At 35.9% G+C, this 17,499-nt stretch overlaps 1 protein-coding gene across 1 annotated transcript; it reads left to right on the top strand.

The window, feature by feature from the left end:
- Positions 1 to 4,823: 4,823 nt before the first annotated feature.
- LOC308430845 (small integral membrane protein 10-like protein 1) lies at positions 4,824 to 5,027 on the top strand (the record flags this gene model as incomplete). The annotated part of the gene is made up of 1 exon (XM_080930134.1): positions 4,824 to 5,027. The coding sequence occupies one exon, from the start codon at positions 4,824 to 4,826 to the stop codon at positions 5,025 to 5,027; it is 204 nt and encodes a 67-aa protein (XP_080786260.1).
- Positions 5,028 to 17,499: the final 12,472 nt, after the last annotated feature.

Consider the following 17,499-nt stretch of genomic DNA (forward strand, 5'->3'; position numbering starts at 1 on the left):
TTGCCCTAAAAGAAGGGGAATTTCTGCCTTTTTGATCCAAAATTAGGGGTATTACTGCGATTTTGCTCCAAAATAATGGGGATTTTCTGCAATTTTGCCCTAAAATTAAGGAAATTTCTGCAATTTTGACAGAAAATTAGGGGAATTACTGCAATTTTGCCCCAAAATAAGGGAAATTTTTGCAATTTTGTTCCAAATTAGGGGAATTTCTGCCTTTTTTACCCAAAATTAGGGGCATTATTGTCTTTTTGCCCCAAATAAGGGAAATTTCTGCATTTTTGCCCAAAATTAACTGGAATTTCTGCTTTTTTGCCCTAAAATAAGAATTTCTGTTTTTTTGGCACAAAATAAGAGGAATTTCAGTCTTTTTGCCCTAAAATAAGGGTTATTTCTGCATTTTTGACCCCAAATAAGCGGAATTTCTGCATTTTTGACCCGAAATAAGGGGAATTTTTGCATTTTGCCCCAAGATAAGGGAAATTTCTAAAATTTTAAAAGAAGGGGAATTTCTGCCTTTTTGATTCAAAATTAGGGGTATTACTGCAATTTTGCTCCAAAATAATGGGGAATTTCTGCAATTTTGCCCCAAAATAAAGGGAATTTCTGCAATTTTGACAGAAAATTAGGGGAATTACAGTAATTTTTTCACAAAATAAGGAAAATTATCTGTTAAGTACCTGCTGCTAATGCACAAATGTGTGTATGTGTATGATTTTCATATATGTACATACCATAAATTTTACCTCTCTCTGCCTCTCAATGCCTTTATCATTCCTTTTCTCACCTTTTTTATCATTTTGTTTTATCCGTCATTACAGTTTTACTTTGTTTATGTCATAGCGACATTCATATTTTTATACATCGGTATAAAATGTAGAGAAACACTCATACTTTTTGTTCAGTATCTACAAGCATGCTTTTCTTTGATATTTATGCAATTCATATACAATAATTAATGGTAAAGCAGCTTGAAATGTTTCTTTAATGACATCCTTGGGGTTTTCATAAATGTTAGTATACTAACTGCAGATACCTGTACCATTTTTATTCTCATACCTTTATATGTAAGTATCATCAAAAGCCTTCGATAGAGTACTGTACAATAAGATATGGCCCAATGTCAATCTGTAATTTTTACTAGTAAAGGGACTTGAAATATCACATTTTCTCTGTGCTGTCTGCAAGAGTGATATCCACTTAGGAGGGCTCAGTGGTCTCACTCCACAAATAGGGATACAGAAGAGTGGTGTTGTTGCGACCCCTTCTGGCCAGATGTCGTTATGTTCTTGTCCTGAAGCAATGAGACTATGGATACGAACTACAGGGTGCCACATTGTGGAAGTAAGAATTTAGTGCACCTGAGCTGATGTCTTCCCCCCCTCCCCACCACACACTCAGTTGTCTTGATTTTCTCAAGTCCAAGAGATTGAGGAGACCCGAATAACCCTCACCACAACACTCCTCTCTCTCTCTCTAAAAATCAAAAACAAAAATAAAAACAAAAACAAACCCTTAGTTACGAAACTTGATATTTAATGAGATTCGTGACTCAATCTGGCAAAAATCCAAACGACTTACAGACACATGAGAAATTTAGGCAACCCAGGGCACTGAACTTCTGTCTAGTTCAATGGAACAATGCCTTGAAATACCCTGCTAAACCTTCTTAGTCTATAAACCGTGTCAGATGACATGAACCATCTAAGCTAATAAGCATATTTTACAATTCCTTAGTAGTCACTTAATTGTAGTTTTAGGATACAAAGTAGAAAGTCACTTTTGTGGTGGTGGTCCATTGTTAGTTCAAGAGCTCAAGCAGGAGGGCAGAGGCCGTGAGATATCCTACTTTATAAAGATAATTTCAGGCTAAATACAAACAGAAAGAGAACTTCGATTGCAAAATACAATTTTCAATAATTGACATCCAAAAGGAATATGTCATGGCAGATTTGTGTCCCTTCTAAGTACATAGCCTAAGATCAAATTTTATTATGCCAAAAAAAACATTATTGAGAAAGTAAACCGGAGATACCAAGAAAATTAGAACAGAAGTAATGGGCCTGGAGAGCTGGCTCTGCAGGTGTGAGTTCAATTCCCAGCAATCACATGTCGGCTCACAATAATCTATATTGAGATATGGCGCCCTCTTCTGGCCTACAGGCATACATGCAAGCAGAATGCTATGTATGTGATAAATTATGTTTTAAAAGTACAATAAAATTAAGTAGGTTTGGAAAGCTGTGTGTATTTTTAGAAAGTACAACTACATCTAATGCTGTCCTACATAGATATCCAGGGTCCTACAGCGTCCTTCTGTTTCTAAAAGTAAGTCTACACTTCAAATTCTGAGACTAGTGTCTTCTAAGGAATTGGTAAAAGCTTTTGGAATGTAACCTTTGGAAATATTTTGACTTTTAAAGACAGCACATCTTGGGAGTTAGAGATATGGTTCAGTGGTTAAGAGCACTGACTGCTCTTCCAGATGTCCCGATTAAAATTCCCAGCAACTACAGACTCTATAAGATTTGCCTTCTAAACTCTACATGAATTCCTCTCCCCATCCTACATGCTATAAACAAATAACAAGCTAAGTTGAATAATTGGGGTGTGTGTGTGAATGTGTGTGTGTGTGTGTGTGTGTGTGTTTGTGTGTGTGTGTGTGTGATAATAACATTTTAAAAAACTAGGACTTTTGAGGTTGTTATAGTAGAAGTTGAAGGGAAGAAAGGATAATTGAGAAACAATGTATAGTTCAATATTTTTTTAAATTGAAAATGTATTGCCTATCTTAACATTATTGTAAGAATAGACTGGATGCTGCACTGTACCTGAATTGTCCTCGATATTACATATACAACAGATTAACATACTTAATAAATTAGAGACTTATCTTAGATATTTGTGTGAAAGAAATTTACTAGCCACCTGGCTCTGACACCTTCACCCTGTTGTTGGTCGACTTGTGTGCCCACAGCCCTGTCTCTTAGTCCCGCCGCCAGGTTCCCACTTCACTCCTTTCTCCAGTGCCCATGTCTCAGACCATTCTTTCCCTGAGCACATCTGCCCCTTAGGTTTTATAGAGGCTTCTTCTGCCTTTCTCTGAGCTCTCAGGCATCCGGTGTCAACACCCCCAGACTTTGTGCTCCTCCTTTTGTTAATTCTCTAACACTTTTATATGCAGAGGACCTGTTATTCCCCATCTCCAAACCAGTGTCTCAATACATGCTTAGGTCATACTTGTGTGTGCTGTTAAAATAGCAGCCTGGAGGGCCACTTGTTCCAGTTTGGAAGCACATTATTTGTGTGGCTGGTTGGAAAGCCCAGACCATCCTGTAATAAGTCCTTAAATGTTTGCAAAACGGCACAAGTGATACATATCTAGGATTTTACTAGAATTACCATTCTGTGAGTCTGTAATTCACACTGACTGGACTTTGCCCAAGGAAATGCTGCTAGAATACCCATTGTGTAGTTCCAGAACAACCAGCTCTGGACTCTTAAGTTTACCAGAAACTCCACAAGGGTATTGACTCTACTAGAGTGCACACAGATCATTGGTGTGCCTAGTTATTCGCTTTTTTTTCTGAGTAACCTGTTTTGTTGTTTGTGTCTTTTAAACAACTATAAACAACTTCGTGTATATTGACCTGTTACTTAAGTCTGTTGCATGGTTACTAATGCATATATTTTATTAAAGAATGGGATCAACATTACGATGAGTTTCTATATTTTCTCAGACAGAAAAATAGAAAGTTTCACAGTTAATGTGTTTAATCACGTCTTGAATCCCTTAAAAATAATTGAAAACTAGCAATTAAGTAGAGGAAGAAGGATCTATTCTTAGTGAAAAATAACTGTTAATGAGTAGCAAGGACTATATATACCTAGAAGTAAAACAGAAAGTCTTCAATGGTTTAAACTGCTTGTGTAGTGCTGGAGAAATAACTTAACAGTTAAGAGCACTGACTGCTCTTCCAAAGGTCCCGAGTTCAATTCCCAGCAACTACGTGGTGGCTCACAACCATCTGTAATGGGATCTGATGTCTTCTTCTGGTGTGTCTGAAGACAGCAAAGGTATGCCCACATACATGAAATAAAAAAAAAAAAAGCCTTGTGTTAGGTATAGGGTTTACGGTTAGGGGATAGGGTTAGGCGATATTGGTTGTGGTTGGGTTTAATTTATATGAATTTAGCATGCCTTTCTGGGTAAAAATTACCTCAGGTTTGTCAAGTTAAGGTGATCTAGGTGGGAGTGAGATACTTGAGCTTTTGCAGACATCACAGAGAAAATGTGATATTTCAAGTCCCTTTACTAGTAAAAAGTACAGATTGACATTGGGCCATATCTTATTGTACAGTACTCTATCAAAGGCTTTTGTTGATACTTACTATAAAGGTATCAGAATAAAAATGGTACAGGTATCTGCAGTTAGTATACTAACATTTATGAAAACCCCAAGTATGTCATTAAAGAAACATTTCAAGCTGATTTACCATTAATTATTGTATATGAATTGCATAAATATCAAAAAAAGCATGCTTATAAATACTGAAGAAAAATTTAGTGTTTCTCTACATTTTATACCGATGTATAAAAATATGAATGTCGCTATGACATAAAGTAAAACTGTAATGAGGGATAAAACGAAATGATAAAAAAGGTGAGAAAAGGAATGATAAAGGTATTGAGAGGTGCCACCAGGGAGGGAGCGGCGGCCGATGGCGTTGAGACTGAAGCGGTGGCCGCTTCATCCAGGCCACGGCTCGGTCCGGCTTGGGAGTGCGCGAAGCTTTGGAGAACCTCGACCTAGTGGGACAACGCCATGGTCCCCGCCGACTTCCCGTCCGCCCTGGCGGTCAGGGCTGTGGGCCCTGCGGCCGCTACCCCGTACGGTGTTTTCTGCAAGGTGCTCTCTCACGCCCTGCTCGCCTTCTTTGAGCTGTCCTGGCAGCTGCAAATGAACTTCCCGTACTTCTACATCGCGGGCTCAGTGATCCTCAACATCTGCTTGCAGGTACACATTTAGAGCCGCGTCTTCATTGCGCGCCAACCGGGACCGCAAGATGGCAGGCCGCCCTGTGGCACCTTCAGGGATGCGCGAGAAGAACGTGCAGTCTCGCGAGAGCAGGCTCGCTCTCGGGCGGTCTGCTCACCACTTCCCCTTCCTGGTAATTGGAGGTGGGAAAGCTACCTGGGTCGATTTAGAACAAAGATATTGTGTTCCAGCAGCAGAGGAGGTAAACAAGAAAGTATTCAAGGAACTACACATCAGCAAACACCTGGCAAATCTTAGGATATGGCAAAGGGCACAGGATGCATGTGAAAGGAATGTGAAGTTTTCAAGAACACAGATTTACCTCAAACTTGGGTTCTGAATTAATCTTTTAAGAGTACTGGACTGTGAACTAGACATTGAATTGAATAAGAGGCCTGTCATATCAAGAATGTGATCTTAAAAGCATGCATCTCTTCCCACAAGAGGCTATATTGAAACATCGGGTCAAAGCCAGACTACAGGAAAACTTCCAAATATGCCGGCAGGATTTTGAAAAAAAAAAAAAATAGTGGGACTATGTGAAGATGTTCCCGCCAAAAAGACACTGGTTCCAAAGAAAAGAAAGTCCAGTTTCACAGGAATTGACTACACCCTGGTAGTAAGGCAAATGGACCAACTATGGCTTTCTTCTTTAAAGAGAATACTTAATTCTAGTTACAGTGTAAACTGCAGATGTTACAAACCTTGACAAGTGGAGGGACAAGAAAGTAAATGGAAAGATGATGCCCTTGTGGAGTGGGAAAATAAAACATGTGTATTTGTGAACAAAAAGGAGACTTTCTTGACTTTGGACGGCCATGTTTCTAACTCCTCTGGAGGCGGTAACCACATCACCCAAACAGTTAATATCCAAAGATGGAATGTTCTCAGTGTCTAAAAAAGAGCAAATGGCTGGTGTAGGCAAATGTATGCTAGTGATTTTCACAAGACTGGGGTGAATTAGTCATTGTCATTGTATTGAAATTAAAGCAAGTAATTAGAAACCCCAAGAAAAATAAAATAATTGTAAGTTATGCTGCTTACCTCATGTGAATAATACTGTGCCTGTAATATAGGTTCCTACTTAACAAGTAATAAAAGTGTTAGTGAATTAACAAAACAAAAGGAGGAGGACAAAGCCTGGGGATGTTGACACCTGATGTCTGAGAGCTCAGAGAAAGGCAGAAAAAGCAGCCTCTACAAAACCTAAGGGGCAGATGTGCTTGGGAAAGAATGGCCTGAGACATGGACACTGGAGAAAGGAGTGAAGTGGGAACCTGGCGGCGGGACTAAGAGACAGGGCTGTGGGCACACAAGTCGACCAACAACAGGGTGAAGGTGTCAGAGCCAGGTGGCTAGTCATTTTTTTTCACACAAATATCTAAGATAAGTCTATAGTTTATTAAGTATGTTAATCTGTTGTATATGTAATATCGAGGACAATTCAGGTACAGTGCAGCATCCAGTCTATTCTTACAATAATGTTAAGATAGGCAATACATTTTTAATTTAAAAAAATTGAACTATAAATTGTTTCTCAATTATCCTTTCCTCCCTTCAACTTCTACTATACCCACCTCAAAAAGCCAAGTTTTTTAAAATGTCATTATCACACACACACACACACACACACACACACACAGACATACAACCCAATTATTTAACTTAGCTTGTTATTTGTTTATAGCATGTATAATGGGGAGAGGAACTCATGTAGAGTTTAGAAGGCAAATCTTATAGAGTCTGTAGTTGCTGGGAATTTTAATCGGGACATCTGGAAGAGCAGTCAGTGCTCTTAACCACTGAACCATATCTTTAACTCCCAAGATGTGCTGTCTTTAAAAGTCAAAATATTTCCAAAGGTTACATTCCAAAAGCTTTTACCAATTCCTTTGAAGACACTAGTCTCAGAATTTGAAGTGTAGACTTACTTTTAGAAACAGAAAGACGCTGTAGGACCCTGGATATCTATGTAGGACAGCATTAGATGTAGTTGTACTTTCTAAAAATACACACAGCTTTCCAAACCTACTTATTTTTATTGTACTTTTAAAACATAATTTATCACATACATAGCATTCTGCTTGCATGTATGCCTGTAGGCCAGAAGAGGGCGCCATATCTCAATATAGATTATTGTGAGCCAACATGTGATTGCTGAGAATTGAACTCACACCTGCAGAGCCAGCTCTCCAGGCCCATTACTTCTGTTCTAATTTTCTTGGTATCTCCGGTTTACTTTCTCAATAATGTTCTCTTGGCATAATAAAATTTGATCTTAGGCTATGTACTTAGAAGGGACACAAATCTGCCATGACATATTCCTTTTGGATGTCAATTACTGAAAATTGTATTTTGCAATCGAAGTTCTCTTTTTGTTTGTATTTAGCCTGGAATTATCTTCATAAAGTAGGATATCTCACTGCCTCTGCCCTCCTGCTTGAGCTCTTGAACTAACAGTGGAAAACCACCACGAAAGTCACTTTCTTCTTTGTATCCTAAAACTACAATTAAGTGACTACTAAGGAATTGTAAAATATGCTTATTAGCTTAGATGGTTTATGACATCTGACACGGTTTATAGACTAAGAAGGTTTAGCAGGGTATTTCAAGGCATTGTTCCATTGAACTAGACAGAAGTTCAGTGCCCTGGGTTGCCTAACTTTCTCATGTGTCTGTAAGTCGTTTGGATTTTTGCCAGATTGAGTCACGAATCTCATTAAATATCAAGTTTCGTAACTAAGGGTTTGTTTTTGTTTTTATTTTTGTTTTTCAGAGAGAGAGAGAGGAGTGTTGTGGTGAGGGTGATTAGGGTCTCCTCAATCTCTTGGACTTGAGAAAATCAAGACAACTGAGTGTGTGGTGGGGAGGGAGGGAAGACATCGGCTCAGGTGCACTAAATTCTTACTTCCACAATGTGGCACCCTGTAGTTCGTATCCATAGTCTCATTTCTTCAGGACAAGAACATAACGACATTTGGCCAGAAGGGGTCGCAACAACACCACTCTTCTGTATCCCTATTTGTGGAGTGAGACCACTGAGCCCTCCTAAGTGGATATCACTCTTGCAGACAGCACAGAGAAAATGTGATATTTCAAGTCCCTTTACTAGTAAAAGTTACAGATTGACATTGGGCCATATCTTTTTGTACAGTACTCTATCGAAGGCTTTTGTTGATACTTACTATAAAGGTATGAGAATAAAAATGGTACAGGTATCTGCAGTTAGTATACTAACATTTATGAAAACCCCAAGTATGTCATTAAGGAAACATTTCAAGCTGATTTACCATTAATTCTTGTATACGAATTGCATAAATATCAAAGAAAAGCAAGCTTATAAATACTGAACAAAAAGTGTGTTTCTCTACATTTTATACCAATGTATAAAAAAATGAATGTCGCTATGCCATAAAGTAAAACTGTAATGAGGGATAAAACGAAATGATAAAAAAGGTGAGAAAAGGAATGATAAATGCATTGAGAGGCAGAGAGAGGTAAAATTAATGGTAAGTACATATATGAAAATCACACACATACACTCATTTGTGCATTAGCAGCAGGTACTTAATAGATAAAACAACTTACTGCACTATTATGATCAATCACATGAGTTCAATCCCTGGGACCCATGGTAGAAACTAAGAACTGAAAATTATGGCACATATGTGCACACACACATGCACATACACTGATAAAGAAAACTTTGAAATTTAATTAGCATTTGACTTTGGAAGCAGAATGATTAGGAATTCTCACTGTTGTTAAAAAATGATGTCTAATGTTACAAAAAGGATGAAGGGGGCAGGTATGGCTCATAGAGGTGTGCTAGTTTTGAAGAATTGTTAATAGATTCAAGGCATTTGATTAAACACATTAACTTTGAAACTTTCTATATTTCTGTCTGAGAAAATATAGAAACTCATCTTAATGTTAATCCCATCATTAAAAATATGAATTTTTTGGAATACAACAGACGTCGGTAACAAGACAATATACATGAAGTTTTACATACTTATTTAAAAGACACAACCCCAACCCATTATGCCTTTTTGCCCCAAATAAAGGGAATTTCTGCAATTTTGCATTAAAATAAAGTGGAATTTCTGCATTTTTGCCTCAAAATAATGGGAATTTCTGCAATTTTGACACAAAATTAGGTGAATTTCTGCAATTTTGCCCAAAATAAGGGAAATTTCTGCAATTTTGCCCAAAGATAAGGGAAATTTCTGCAATTATGTCCATAAAAAGGGAAATTTCAGCAATTTTGCCCCACAATAAAGGGAATTTCTGCCTTTTTGCCCCAAAATTAGGGGAATTTCTGAATTATTGCCCAAAAATGAGAAGCATTACTGCATTTTTACCCCAAAATAAGAAAAATTTCTGCAGTTTGACCCAAAATAAAGAAAATTTCTGCAATTTTGTCCCATAAAGAGGGAAATTTCTGCATTTTTTTCCCAAAATAAGAGAAACTTCTGCCTTTTTGACTCAAAATTTGTGAAATTTCTGAATTTTACCCCCAAATTAGAAGCATTACTGCATTTTTGCCCCAAAATATGGGAAATTTCTGCAATTTTATTCCAAAATAAGGGAAATTTCTGCCTTTTTACCACAAAATAATGGGAATTTCTGCATTTTTGCCACTAAATAAGGGAAATTTCTGCAATTTTATCCTAAAATAAGTTAAATTTCTATCCTTTTGCTCCAAAATAAGGGACATGTCTGCCTATTTGGCCCAAAATATAGGGAATTTCTGCATTTTTGCCCCAAAATAAGGGGAATTTCTGTATTTTTGCCCTGAAATAAAAAGAATTTCTGTCTTTTTGCCATAAAATAAGGAAAATTTCTGCATTTGTGCTCCAAAATAAGGGGAATTTCAGCATTTTTGCCCCCAAATAAGGGGAATTTCTGCAATTTTGCCCCAAAATAAAGGGAATTTCTGGAATTTTGACAAAAAATTAGGGAAATTACTGCAATTTTGCCCCAAAATAATGGAAATTTCTGCAATTGTGCTCAAAAAATTAGGGGAATTTCTTCCTTTTTGACACAAAATTAGGGGCGTTAAAGTTTTTTTGCCCCAAATAAGGGAAATTTCTGCATTTTTGCCCAAAATTAACTGGAATTTCTACCGTTTGGTCCCAAAAGAGGGGGAATTTCTGCCTTTTGGATCCAAAATTAGGGGTATTACTGCAATTTTGCTCCAAAATAATAGGGAATTTCTGCAATTTTGCCCCAAAATAAAGGGAATATCTGCAATTTTGACAGAAAATTAGGGGAATTACTACAATTTTGCCCCAAAATAAGGGAAATTTCTGCAATTTTGCTCCAAAATTAGGGGAATTTCTGCCTTTTTGACACAAAATTAGGGGCATTAAAGTCTTCTTACCCCAAATAAGGGAAATTTCTGCATTTTTGCCCAAAATTAACTGGAATTTCTGCCTTTTTGCACTAAAATAAGAATTTCTGCCCTTTTGGCACAAAATAAGAGGAATTTCAGTCTTTTTGCCCTAAAATAAGGGTTATATCTGCATTTTTGACCCCAAATAAGCGGAATTTCTGCATTTTTGACCCGAAATAAGAGGAATTTCTGCATTTTTGCCCCAAGATAAGAAAAATTTCTACAATTTTGCCCCAAAATAAGGGAAATTTCTGCAATTTTGTCTCCAAAAAGGGAAATTTCAGCAATTTTGCCCCACAATAAGGGGAATTTCTGCCTTTTTGCCCCAAAATTAGGGGAATTTCTGCTTTTTGCCCCAAAATTAGGGGCATTACTGGGTTTTTGCCCCTAAATAAGGGACAATTCTGCATTTTTGCTTAAAATTAATTGGAATTTCTGCCTTTTTGCCCGAAAATAAGAAGTATTTCTATCTTTTTGGAAAAAATAAGGGGAATTTCAGTCTTTTTCCCTAAAATAAGTTTAATTTCTGCAATTTGCCCCCAAATTAGTGGAATTACTGCCTTTTGGACCCGAAATAAGGGAAATTTCTGGATTTCTGTCCCATGATCAGTGAAATTTCTGCAATTTTGCCCCAAAATAAGAAAAATTTCTGCAATTTTGCCCCAAAATAAAGGGAATTTCTGCAATTTTGACACAAAGTTAGAGGAATTACTGCAATTTTGCCCCAAAATAATAAAAATTTCTGCAATTGTGCTAAAAAATTAGGGGAATTTCTGCCTTTTTGACACAAAATTAGGGGCATTACTGTCTTTTTGCCCCAAATAAGGGTAATTTCTGCCTTTTTGCCCCAAAATTAGGGGAATTTCTGCTTTTTGCCCCAAAATTAGGGGCATTACTGGGTTTCTGCCCCTAAATAAGGGAAAATTCTGCATTTTTGCTTAAAATTAATTGGAATTTCTGCCTTTTTGTCCTAAAATGAGAAGCATTTCTGTCTTTTTGGAAAAAATAAGGGGAATTTCAGTCTTTTTCCCTAAAATAAGTTTAATTTCTGCAATTTGCCCCCAAATTAGCGGAATTACTGCCTTTTGGACCCGAAATAAGGGAAATTTCTGGATTTCTGTCCCATGATAAGTCAAATTTCTGCAATTTTGCCCCAAAATAAGGGAAATTTCTGCCTTTTTGCCCCAAATAAGGGGAATTTCTGCAATTTTGCATTAAAATAAAGTGGAATTTCTGCATTTTTGCCTCAAAATAATGGGAATTTCTGCAATTTTGACACAAAATTAGGGGAATTTCTGCAATTTTGCCCAAAATAAGGGAAATTTTTGCAATTATGTCCATAAAAAGGGAAATTTCAGCAATTTTGCCCCACAATAAAGGGAATTTCTGCCTTTTTGCCCCAAAATTAGGGGAATTTCTGAATTATTGCCCCAAAATGAGAAGCATTACTGCATTTTTACACCAAAATAAGAAAAATTTCTGCAGTTTGACCCAAAATAAAGAAAATTTCTGCAATTTTGTCCCATAAAGAGGGAAATTTCTGCATTTTTTCCCAAAATAAGAGAAACTTCTGCCTTTTTGACTCAAAATTTGTGAAATTTCTGATTTTTGCCCCCAAATTAGAAGCATTACTGCATTTTTGCCCCAAAATATGGGAAATTTCTGCAATTTTATTCCAAAATAAGGGAAATTTCTGCCTTTTTACCACAAAATAATGGGAATTTCTGCATTTTTGCCACAAAATAAGGGAAATTTCTGCAATTTTATCCTAAAATAAGTTAAATTTGTATCCTTTTGCTCCAAAATAAGGGAAATTTCTGCAATTTTGCCCCAAAATAAGAAAAATTTCTGCAATTTTGCCCCAAAATAAAGGGAATTTCTGCAATTTTGACACAAAGTTAGAGGAATTACTGCAATTTTGCCCCAAAATAATAAAAATTTCTGCAATTGTGCTAAAAAATTAGGGGAATTTCTGCCTTTTTGACACAAAATTAGGGGCATTACTGGGTTTTTGCCCCTAAATAAGGGACAATTCTGCATTTTTGCTTAAAATTAATTGGAATTTCTGCCTTTTTGCCCTAAAATAATAAGTATTTCTATCTTTTTGGAAAAAATAAGGGGAATTTCAGTCTTTTTCCCTAAAATAAGTTTAATTTCTGCAATTTGCCCCCAAATTAGTGGAATTACTGCCTTTTGGACCCGAAATAAGGGAAATTTCTGGATTTCTGTCCCATGATCAGTGAAATTTCTGCAATTTTGCCCCAAAATAAGAAAAATTTCTGCAATTTTGCCCCAAAATAAAGGGAATTTCTGCAATTTTGACACAAAGTTAGAGGAATTACTGCAATTTTGCCCCAAAATAATAAAAATTTCTGCAATTGTGCTAAAAAATTAGGGGAATTTCTGCCTTTTTGACACAAAATTAGGGGCATTACTGTCTTTTTGCCCCAAATAAGGGTAATTTCTGCCTTTTTGCCCCAAAATTAGGGGAATTTCTGCTTTTTGCCCCAAAATTAGGGGCATTACTGGGTTTCTGCCCCTAAATAAGGGAAAATTCTGCATTTTTGCTTAAAATTAATTGGAATTTCTGCCTTTTTGTCCTAAAATGAGAAGCATTTCTGTCTTTTTGGAAAAAATAAGGGGAATTTCAGTCTTTTTCCCTAAAATAAGTTTAATTTCTGCAATTTGCCCCCAAATTAGCGGAATTACTGCCTTTTGGACCCGAAATAAGGGAAATTTCTGGATTTCTGTCCCATGATAAGTCAAATTTCTGCAATTTTGCCCCAAAATAAGGGAAATTTCTGCCTTTTTGCCCCAAATAAGGGGAATTTCTGCAATTTTGCATTAAAATAAAGTGGAATTTCTGCATTTTTGCCTCAAAATAATGGGAATTTCTGCAATTTTGACACAAAATTAGGGGAATTTCTGCAATTTTGCCCAAAATAAGGGAAATTTCTGCAATTTTGCCCCAAGATAAGGGAAATTTTTGCAATTATGTCCATAAAAAGGGAAATTTCAGCAATTTTGCCCCACAATAAAGGGAATTTCTGCCTTTTTGCCCCAAAATTAGGGGAATTTCTGAATTATTGCCCCAAAATGAGAAGCATTACTGCATTTTTACACCAAATTAAGAAAAATTTCTGCAGTTTGACCCAAAATAAAGAAAATTTCTGCAATTTTGTCCCATAAAGAGGGAAATTTCTGCATTTTTTCCCAAAATAAGAGAAACTTCTGCCTTTTTGACTCAAAATTTGTGAAATTTCTGAATTTTGCCCCCAAATTAGACGCATTACTGCATTTTTGCCCCAAAATATGGGAAATTTCTGCAATTTTATTCCAAAATAAGGGAAATTTCTGCCTTTTTACCACAAAATAATGGGAATTTCTGCATTTTTGCCACAAAATAAGGGAAATTTCTGCAATTTTATCCTAAAATAAGTTAAATTTGTATCCTTTTGCTCCAAAATAAGGGAAATTTCTGCAATTTTGCCCCAAAATAAGAAAAATTTCTGCAATTTTGCCCCAAAATAAAGGGAATTTCTGCAATTTTGACACAAAGTTAGAGGAATTACTGCAATTTTGCCCCAAAATAATAAAAATTTCTGCAATTGTGCTAAAAAATTAGGGGAATTTCTGCCTTTTTGACACAAAATTAGGGGCATTACTGGGTTTCTGCCCCTAAATAAGGGAAAATTCTGCATTTTTGCTTAAAATTAATTGGAATTTCTGCCTTTTTGCCCTAAAATGAGAAGCATTTCTGTCTTTTTGGAAAAAATAAGGGGAATTTCAGTCTTTTTCTCTAAAATAAGTTTAATTTCTGCAATTTGCCCCCAAATTAGCGGAATTACTGCCTTTTGGACCCGAAATAAGGGAAATTTCTGGATTTCTGTCCCATGATAAGTGAAATTTCTGCAATTTTGCCCCAAAATAAGGGAAATTTCTGCCTTTTTGCCCCAAATAAGGGGAATTTCTGCAATTTTGCATTAAAATAAAGTGGAATTTCTGCATTTTTGCCTAAAAATAATGGGAATTTCTGCAATTTTGACACAAAATTAGGGGAATTTCTGCAATTTTGCCCAAAATAAGGGAAATTTCTGCAATTTTGCCCCAAGATAAGGGAAATTTCTGCAATTATGTCCATAAAAAGGGAAATTTCAGCAATTTTGCCCCACAATAAAGGAAATTTCTGCCTTTTTGTCCTAAAATTAGGGGAATTTCTGAATTATTGCCCCAAAATGAGAAGCATTACTGCATTTTTACCCCAAAATAAGAAAAATTTCTGCAGTTTGACCCAAAATAAAGAAAATTTCTGCAATTTTGTCTCATAAAGAGGGAAATTTCTGCATTTTTTCCCAAAATAAGAGAAACTTCTGCCTTTTTGACTCAAAATTTGTGAAATTTCTGAATTTTGCCCCCAAATTAGAAGCATTACTGCATTTTTGCCCCAAAATATGGGAAATTTCTGCAATTTTATTCCAAAATAAGGGAAATTTCTGCCTTTTTACCCCAAAAAATGGGAATTTCTGCATTTTTGCCACTAAATAAGGGAAATTTCTGCAATTTTATCCTAAAATAAGTTAAATTTCTATCCTTTTGCTCGAAAATAAGGGAAATTTCTGCCTATTTGGCCCAAAATAAGGGGAATTTCTGCATTTTTGCCCCAAAATAAGGGGAATTTCTGTATTTTTGCCCTGATATAAAAAGAATTTCTGTCTTTTTGCCCTAAAATAAGGAAAATTTCTGCATTTTTGCTCCAAATTAAGGGGAATTTCAGCATTTTTGCCCACGAATAAGGGGAATTTCTGCAATTTTGCCCCAAAATAAAGGGAATTTCTGGAATTTTGACACAAAATTAGGGAAATTATGGCAATTTTGCCACAAAATAATAGAAATTTCTGCAATTGTGCTCAAAAATTAGGGGAATTTCTGCCCTTTTGACACAAAATTAGGGGCATTAAAGTCTTTTTGCCCCAAATAAGGGAAATTTCTGCATTTTTGCCCAAAATAAACTGGAATTTCTACCTTTTTGCCCCAAAAGAAGGGGAATTTCTGCCTTTTGGATCCAAAATTAGGGGTATTACTGCAATTTTGCTCCAAAATAATTGGGAATTTCTGCAATTTTGCCCCAAAATAAAGGGAATATCTGCAATTTTGACAGAAAATTAGGGGAATTACTGCAATTTTGCCACAAAATAAGGGAAATTTCTGCAATTTTGCTCCAAAATTAGGGGAATTTCTGCCTTTTTGACACAAAATTAGGGGCATTAAAGTCTTTTTGCCCCAAATAAGGGAAATTTCTGCATTTTTGCCCAAAATTAACTGGAATTTCTGCCTTTTTGCCCTAAAATAAGAATTTCTGCCTTTTTTGCACAAAATAAGAGGAATTTCAGACTTTTTGCCCTAAAATAAGGGTTATTTCTGCATTTTTGACCCCAAATAAGCGGAATTTCTGCATTTTTGCCCGAAGATAAGGGAAATTTCTACAATTTTGCCCCAAAATAAGGTAAATTTCTGCAATTTTGTCTCCAAAATGGGAAATTTCAGCAATTTTGCCCCACAATAAGGGGAACTTCTGCCTCTTTGCCTCAAAATTAGGGGAATTTCTGCTTTTTGCCCCAAAATTAGGGGCATTACTGGGTTTTTGCCCCTAAATAAGGGGAAATTCTGCATTTTTGCTTAAAATTAATTGGAATTTCTGCCTTTTTGCCCTAAAATAAGAAGTATTTCTGTCTTTTTGGAAAAAATAAGGGGAATTTCAGTCTTTTTCCCTAAAATAAGTTTAATTTCTGCAATTTGCCCCCAAATTAGTGGAATTACTGCCTTTTGGACCCGAAATAAGGGAAATTTCTGGATTTCTGTCCCATGATCAGTGAAATTTCTGCAATTTTGCCCCAAAATAAGAAAAATTTCTGCAATTTTGCCCCAAAATAAAGGGAATTTCTGCAATTTTGACACAAAATTAGAGGAATTATTGCAATTTTGCCCCAAAATAATAAAAATTTCTGCAATTGTGCTCAAAAATTAGGGGAATTTCTGCTTTTTTGACACAAAATTAGGGGCATTACTGTCTTTTTGCCCCAAATAAGGGTAATTTCTGCCTTTTTGCCCCAAAATTAGAGGAATTTCTGCTTTTTGCCCCAAAATTAGGGTCATTACTGGGTTTTTGCCCCTAAATAAGGGAAAATTCTGCATTTTTGCTTAAAATTAATTGGAATTTCTGCCTTTTTTACCCTAAAATAAGAAGTATTTCTATCTTTTTGGAAAAAATAAGGGGAATTTCAGTCTTTTTCCCTAAAATAAGTTTAATTTCTGCAATTTGCCCCCAAATTAGCGGAATTACTGCCTTTTGGACCCGAAATAAGGGAAATTTCTGGATTTTTGTCCCATGATAAGTGAAATTTCTGCAATTTTCCCCAAAATAAGGGAAATTTCTGCCTTTTTGCCACAAATAAGGGGAATTTCTGCAATTTTGCATTAAAATAAAGTGGAATTTCTGCATTTTTGCCTCAAAATAATGGGAATTTCTGCAATTTTGACACAAATTTAGGGGAATTTCTGCAATTTTGCCCAAAACAAGGGAAATTTCTGCAATTTTGCCCCAAGATAAGGGAAATTTCTGCAATGATGTCCATAAAAAGGGAAATTTCAGCAATTTTGCCCCACAATAAAGGGAATTTCTGCCTTTTTGCCCCAAAATTAGGGGAATTTCTGAATTATTGCCCCAAAATGAGAAGCATTACTGCATTTTTACCCCAAAATACGAAAAATTTCTGCAGTTTGACCCAAAATAAAGAAAATTTCTGCAATTTTGTCCCATAAAGAGGGAAATTTCTGCATTTTTTTCCCAAAATAAGAGAAACTTCTGCCTTTTTGACTCAAAATTTGTGAAATTTTTGAATTTTGCCCCCAAATTAGAAGCATTACTGCATTTTTGCCCCAAAATATGGGAAATTTCTGCAATTTTATTCCAAAATAAGGAAAATTTCTGCCTTTTTACCACAAAATAATGGGAATTTCTGCATTTTTGCCACAAAATAAGGGAAATTTCTGCAATTTTATCCTAAA

Source organism: Micromys minutus (assembly GCF_963924665.1).
Source record: "Micromys minutus genome assembly, chromosome: 1".
Lineage (NCBI taxonomy): Eukaryota > Metazoa > Chordata > Mammalia > Rodentia > Muridae > Micromys > Micromys minutus.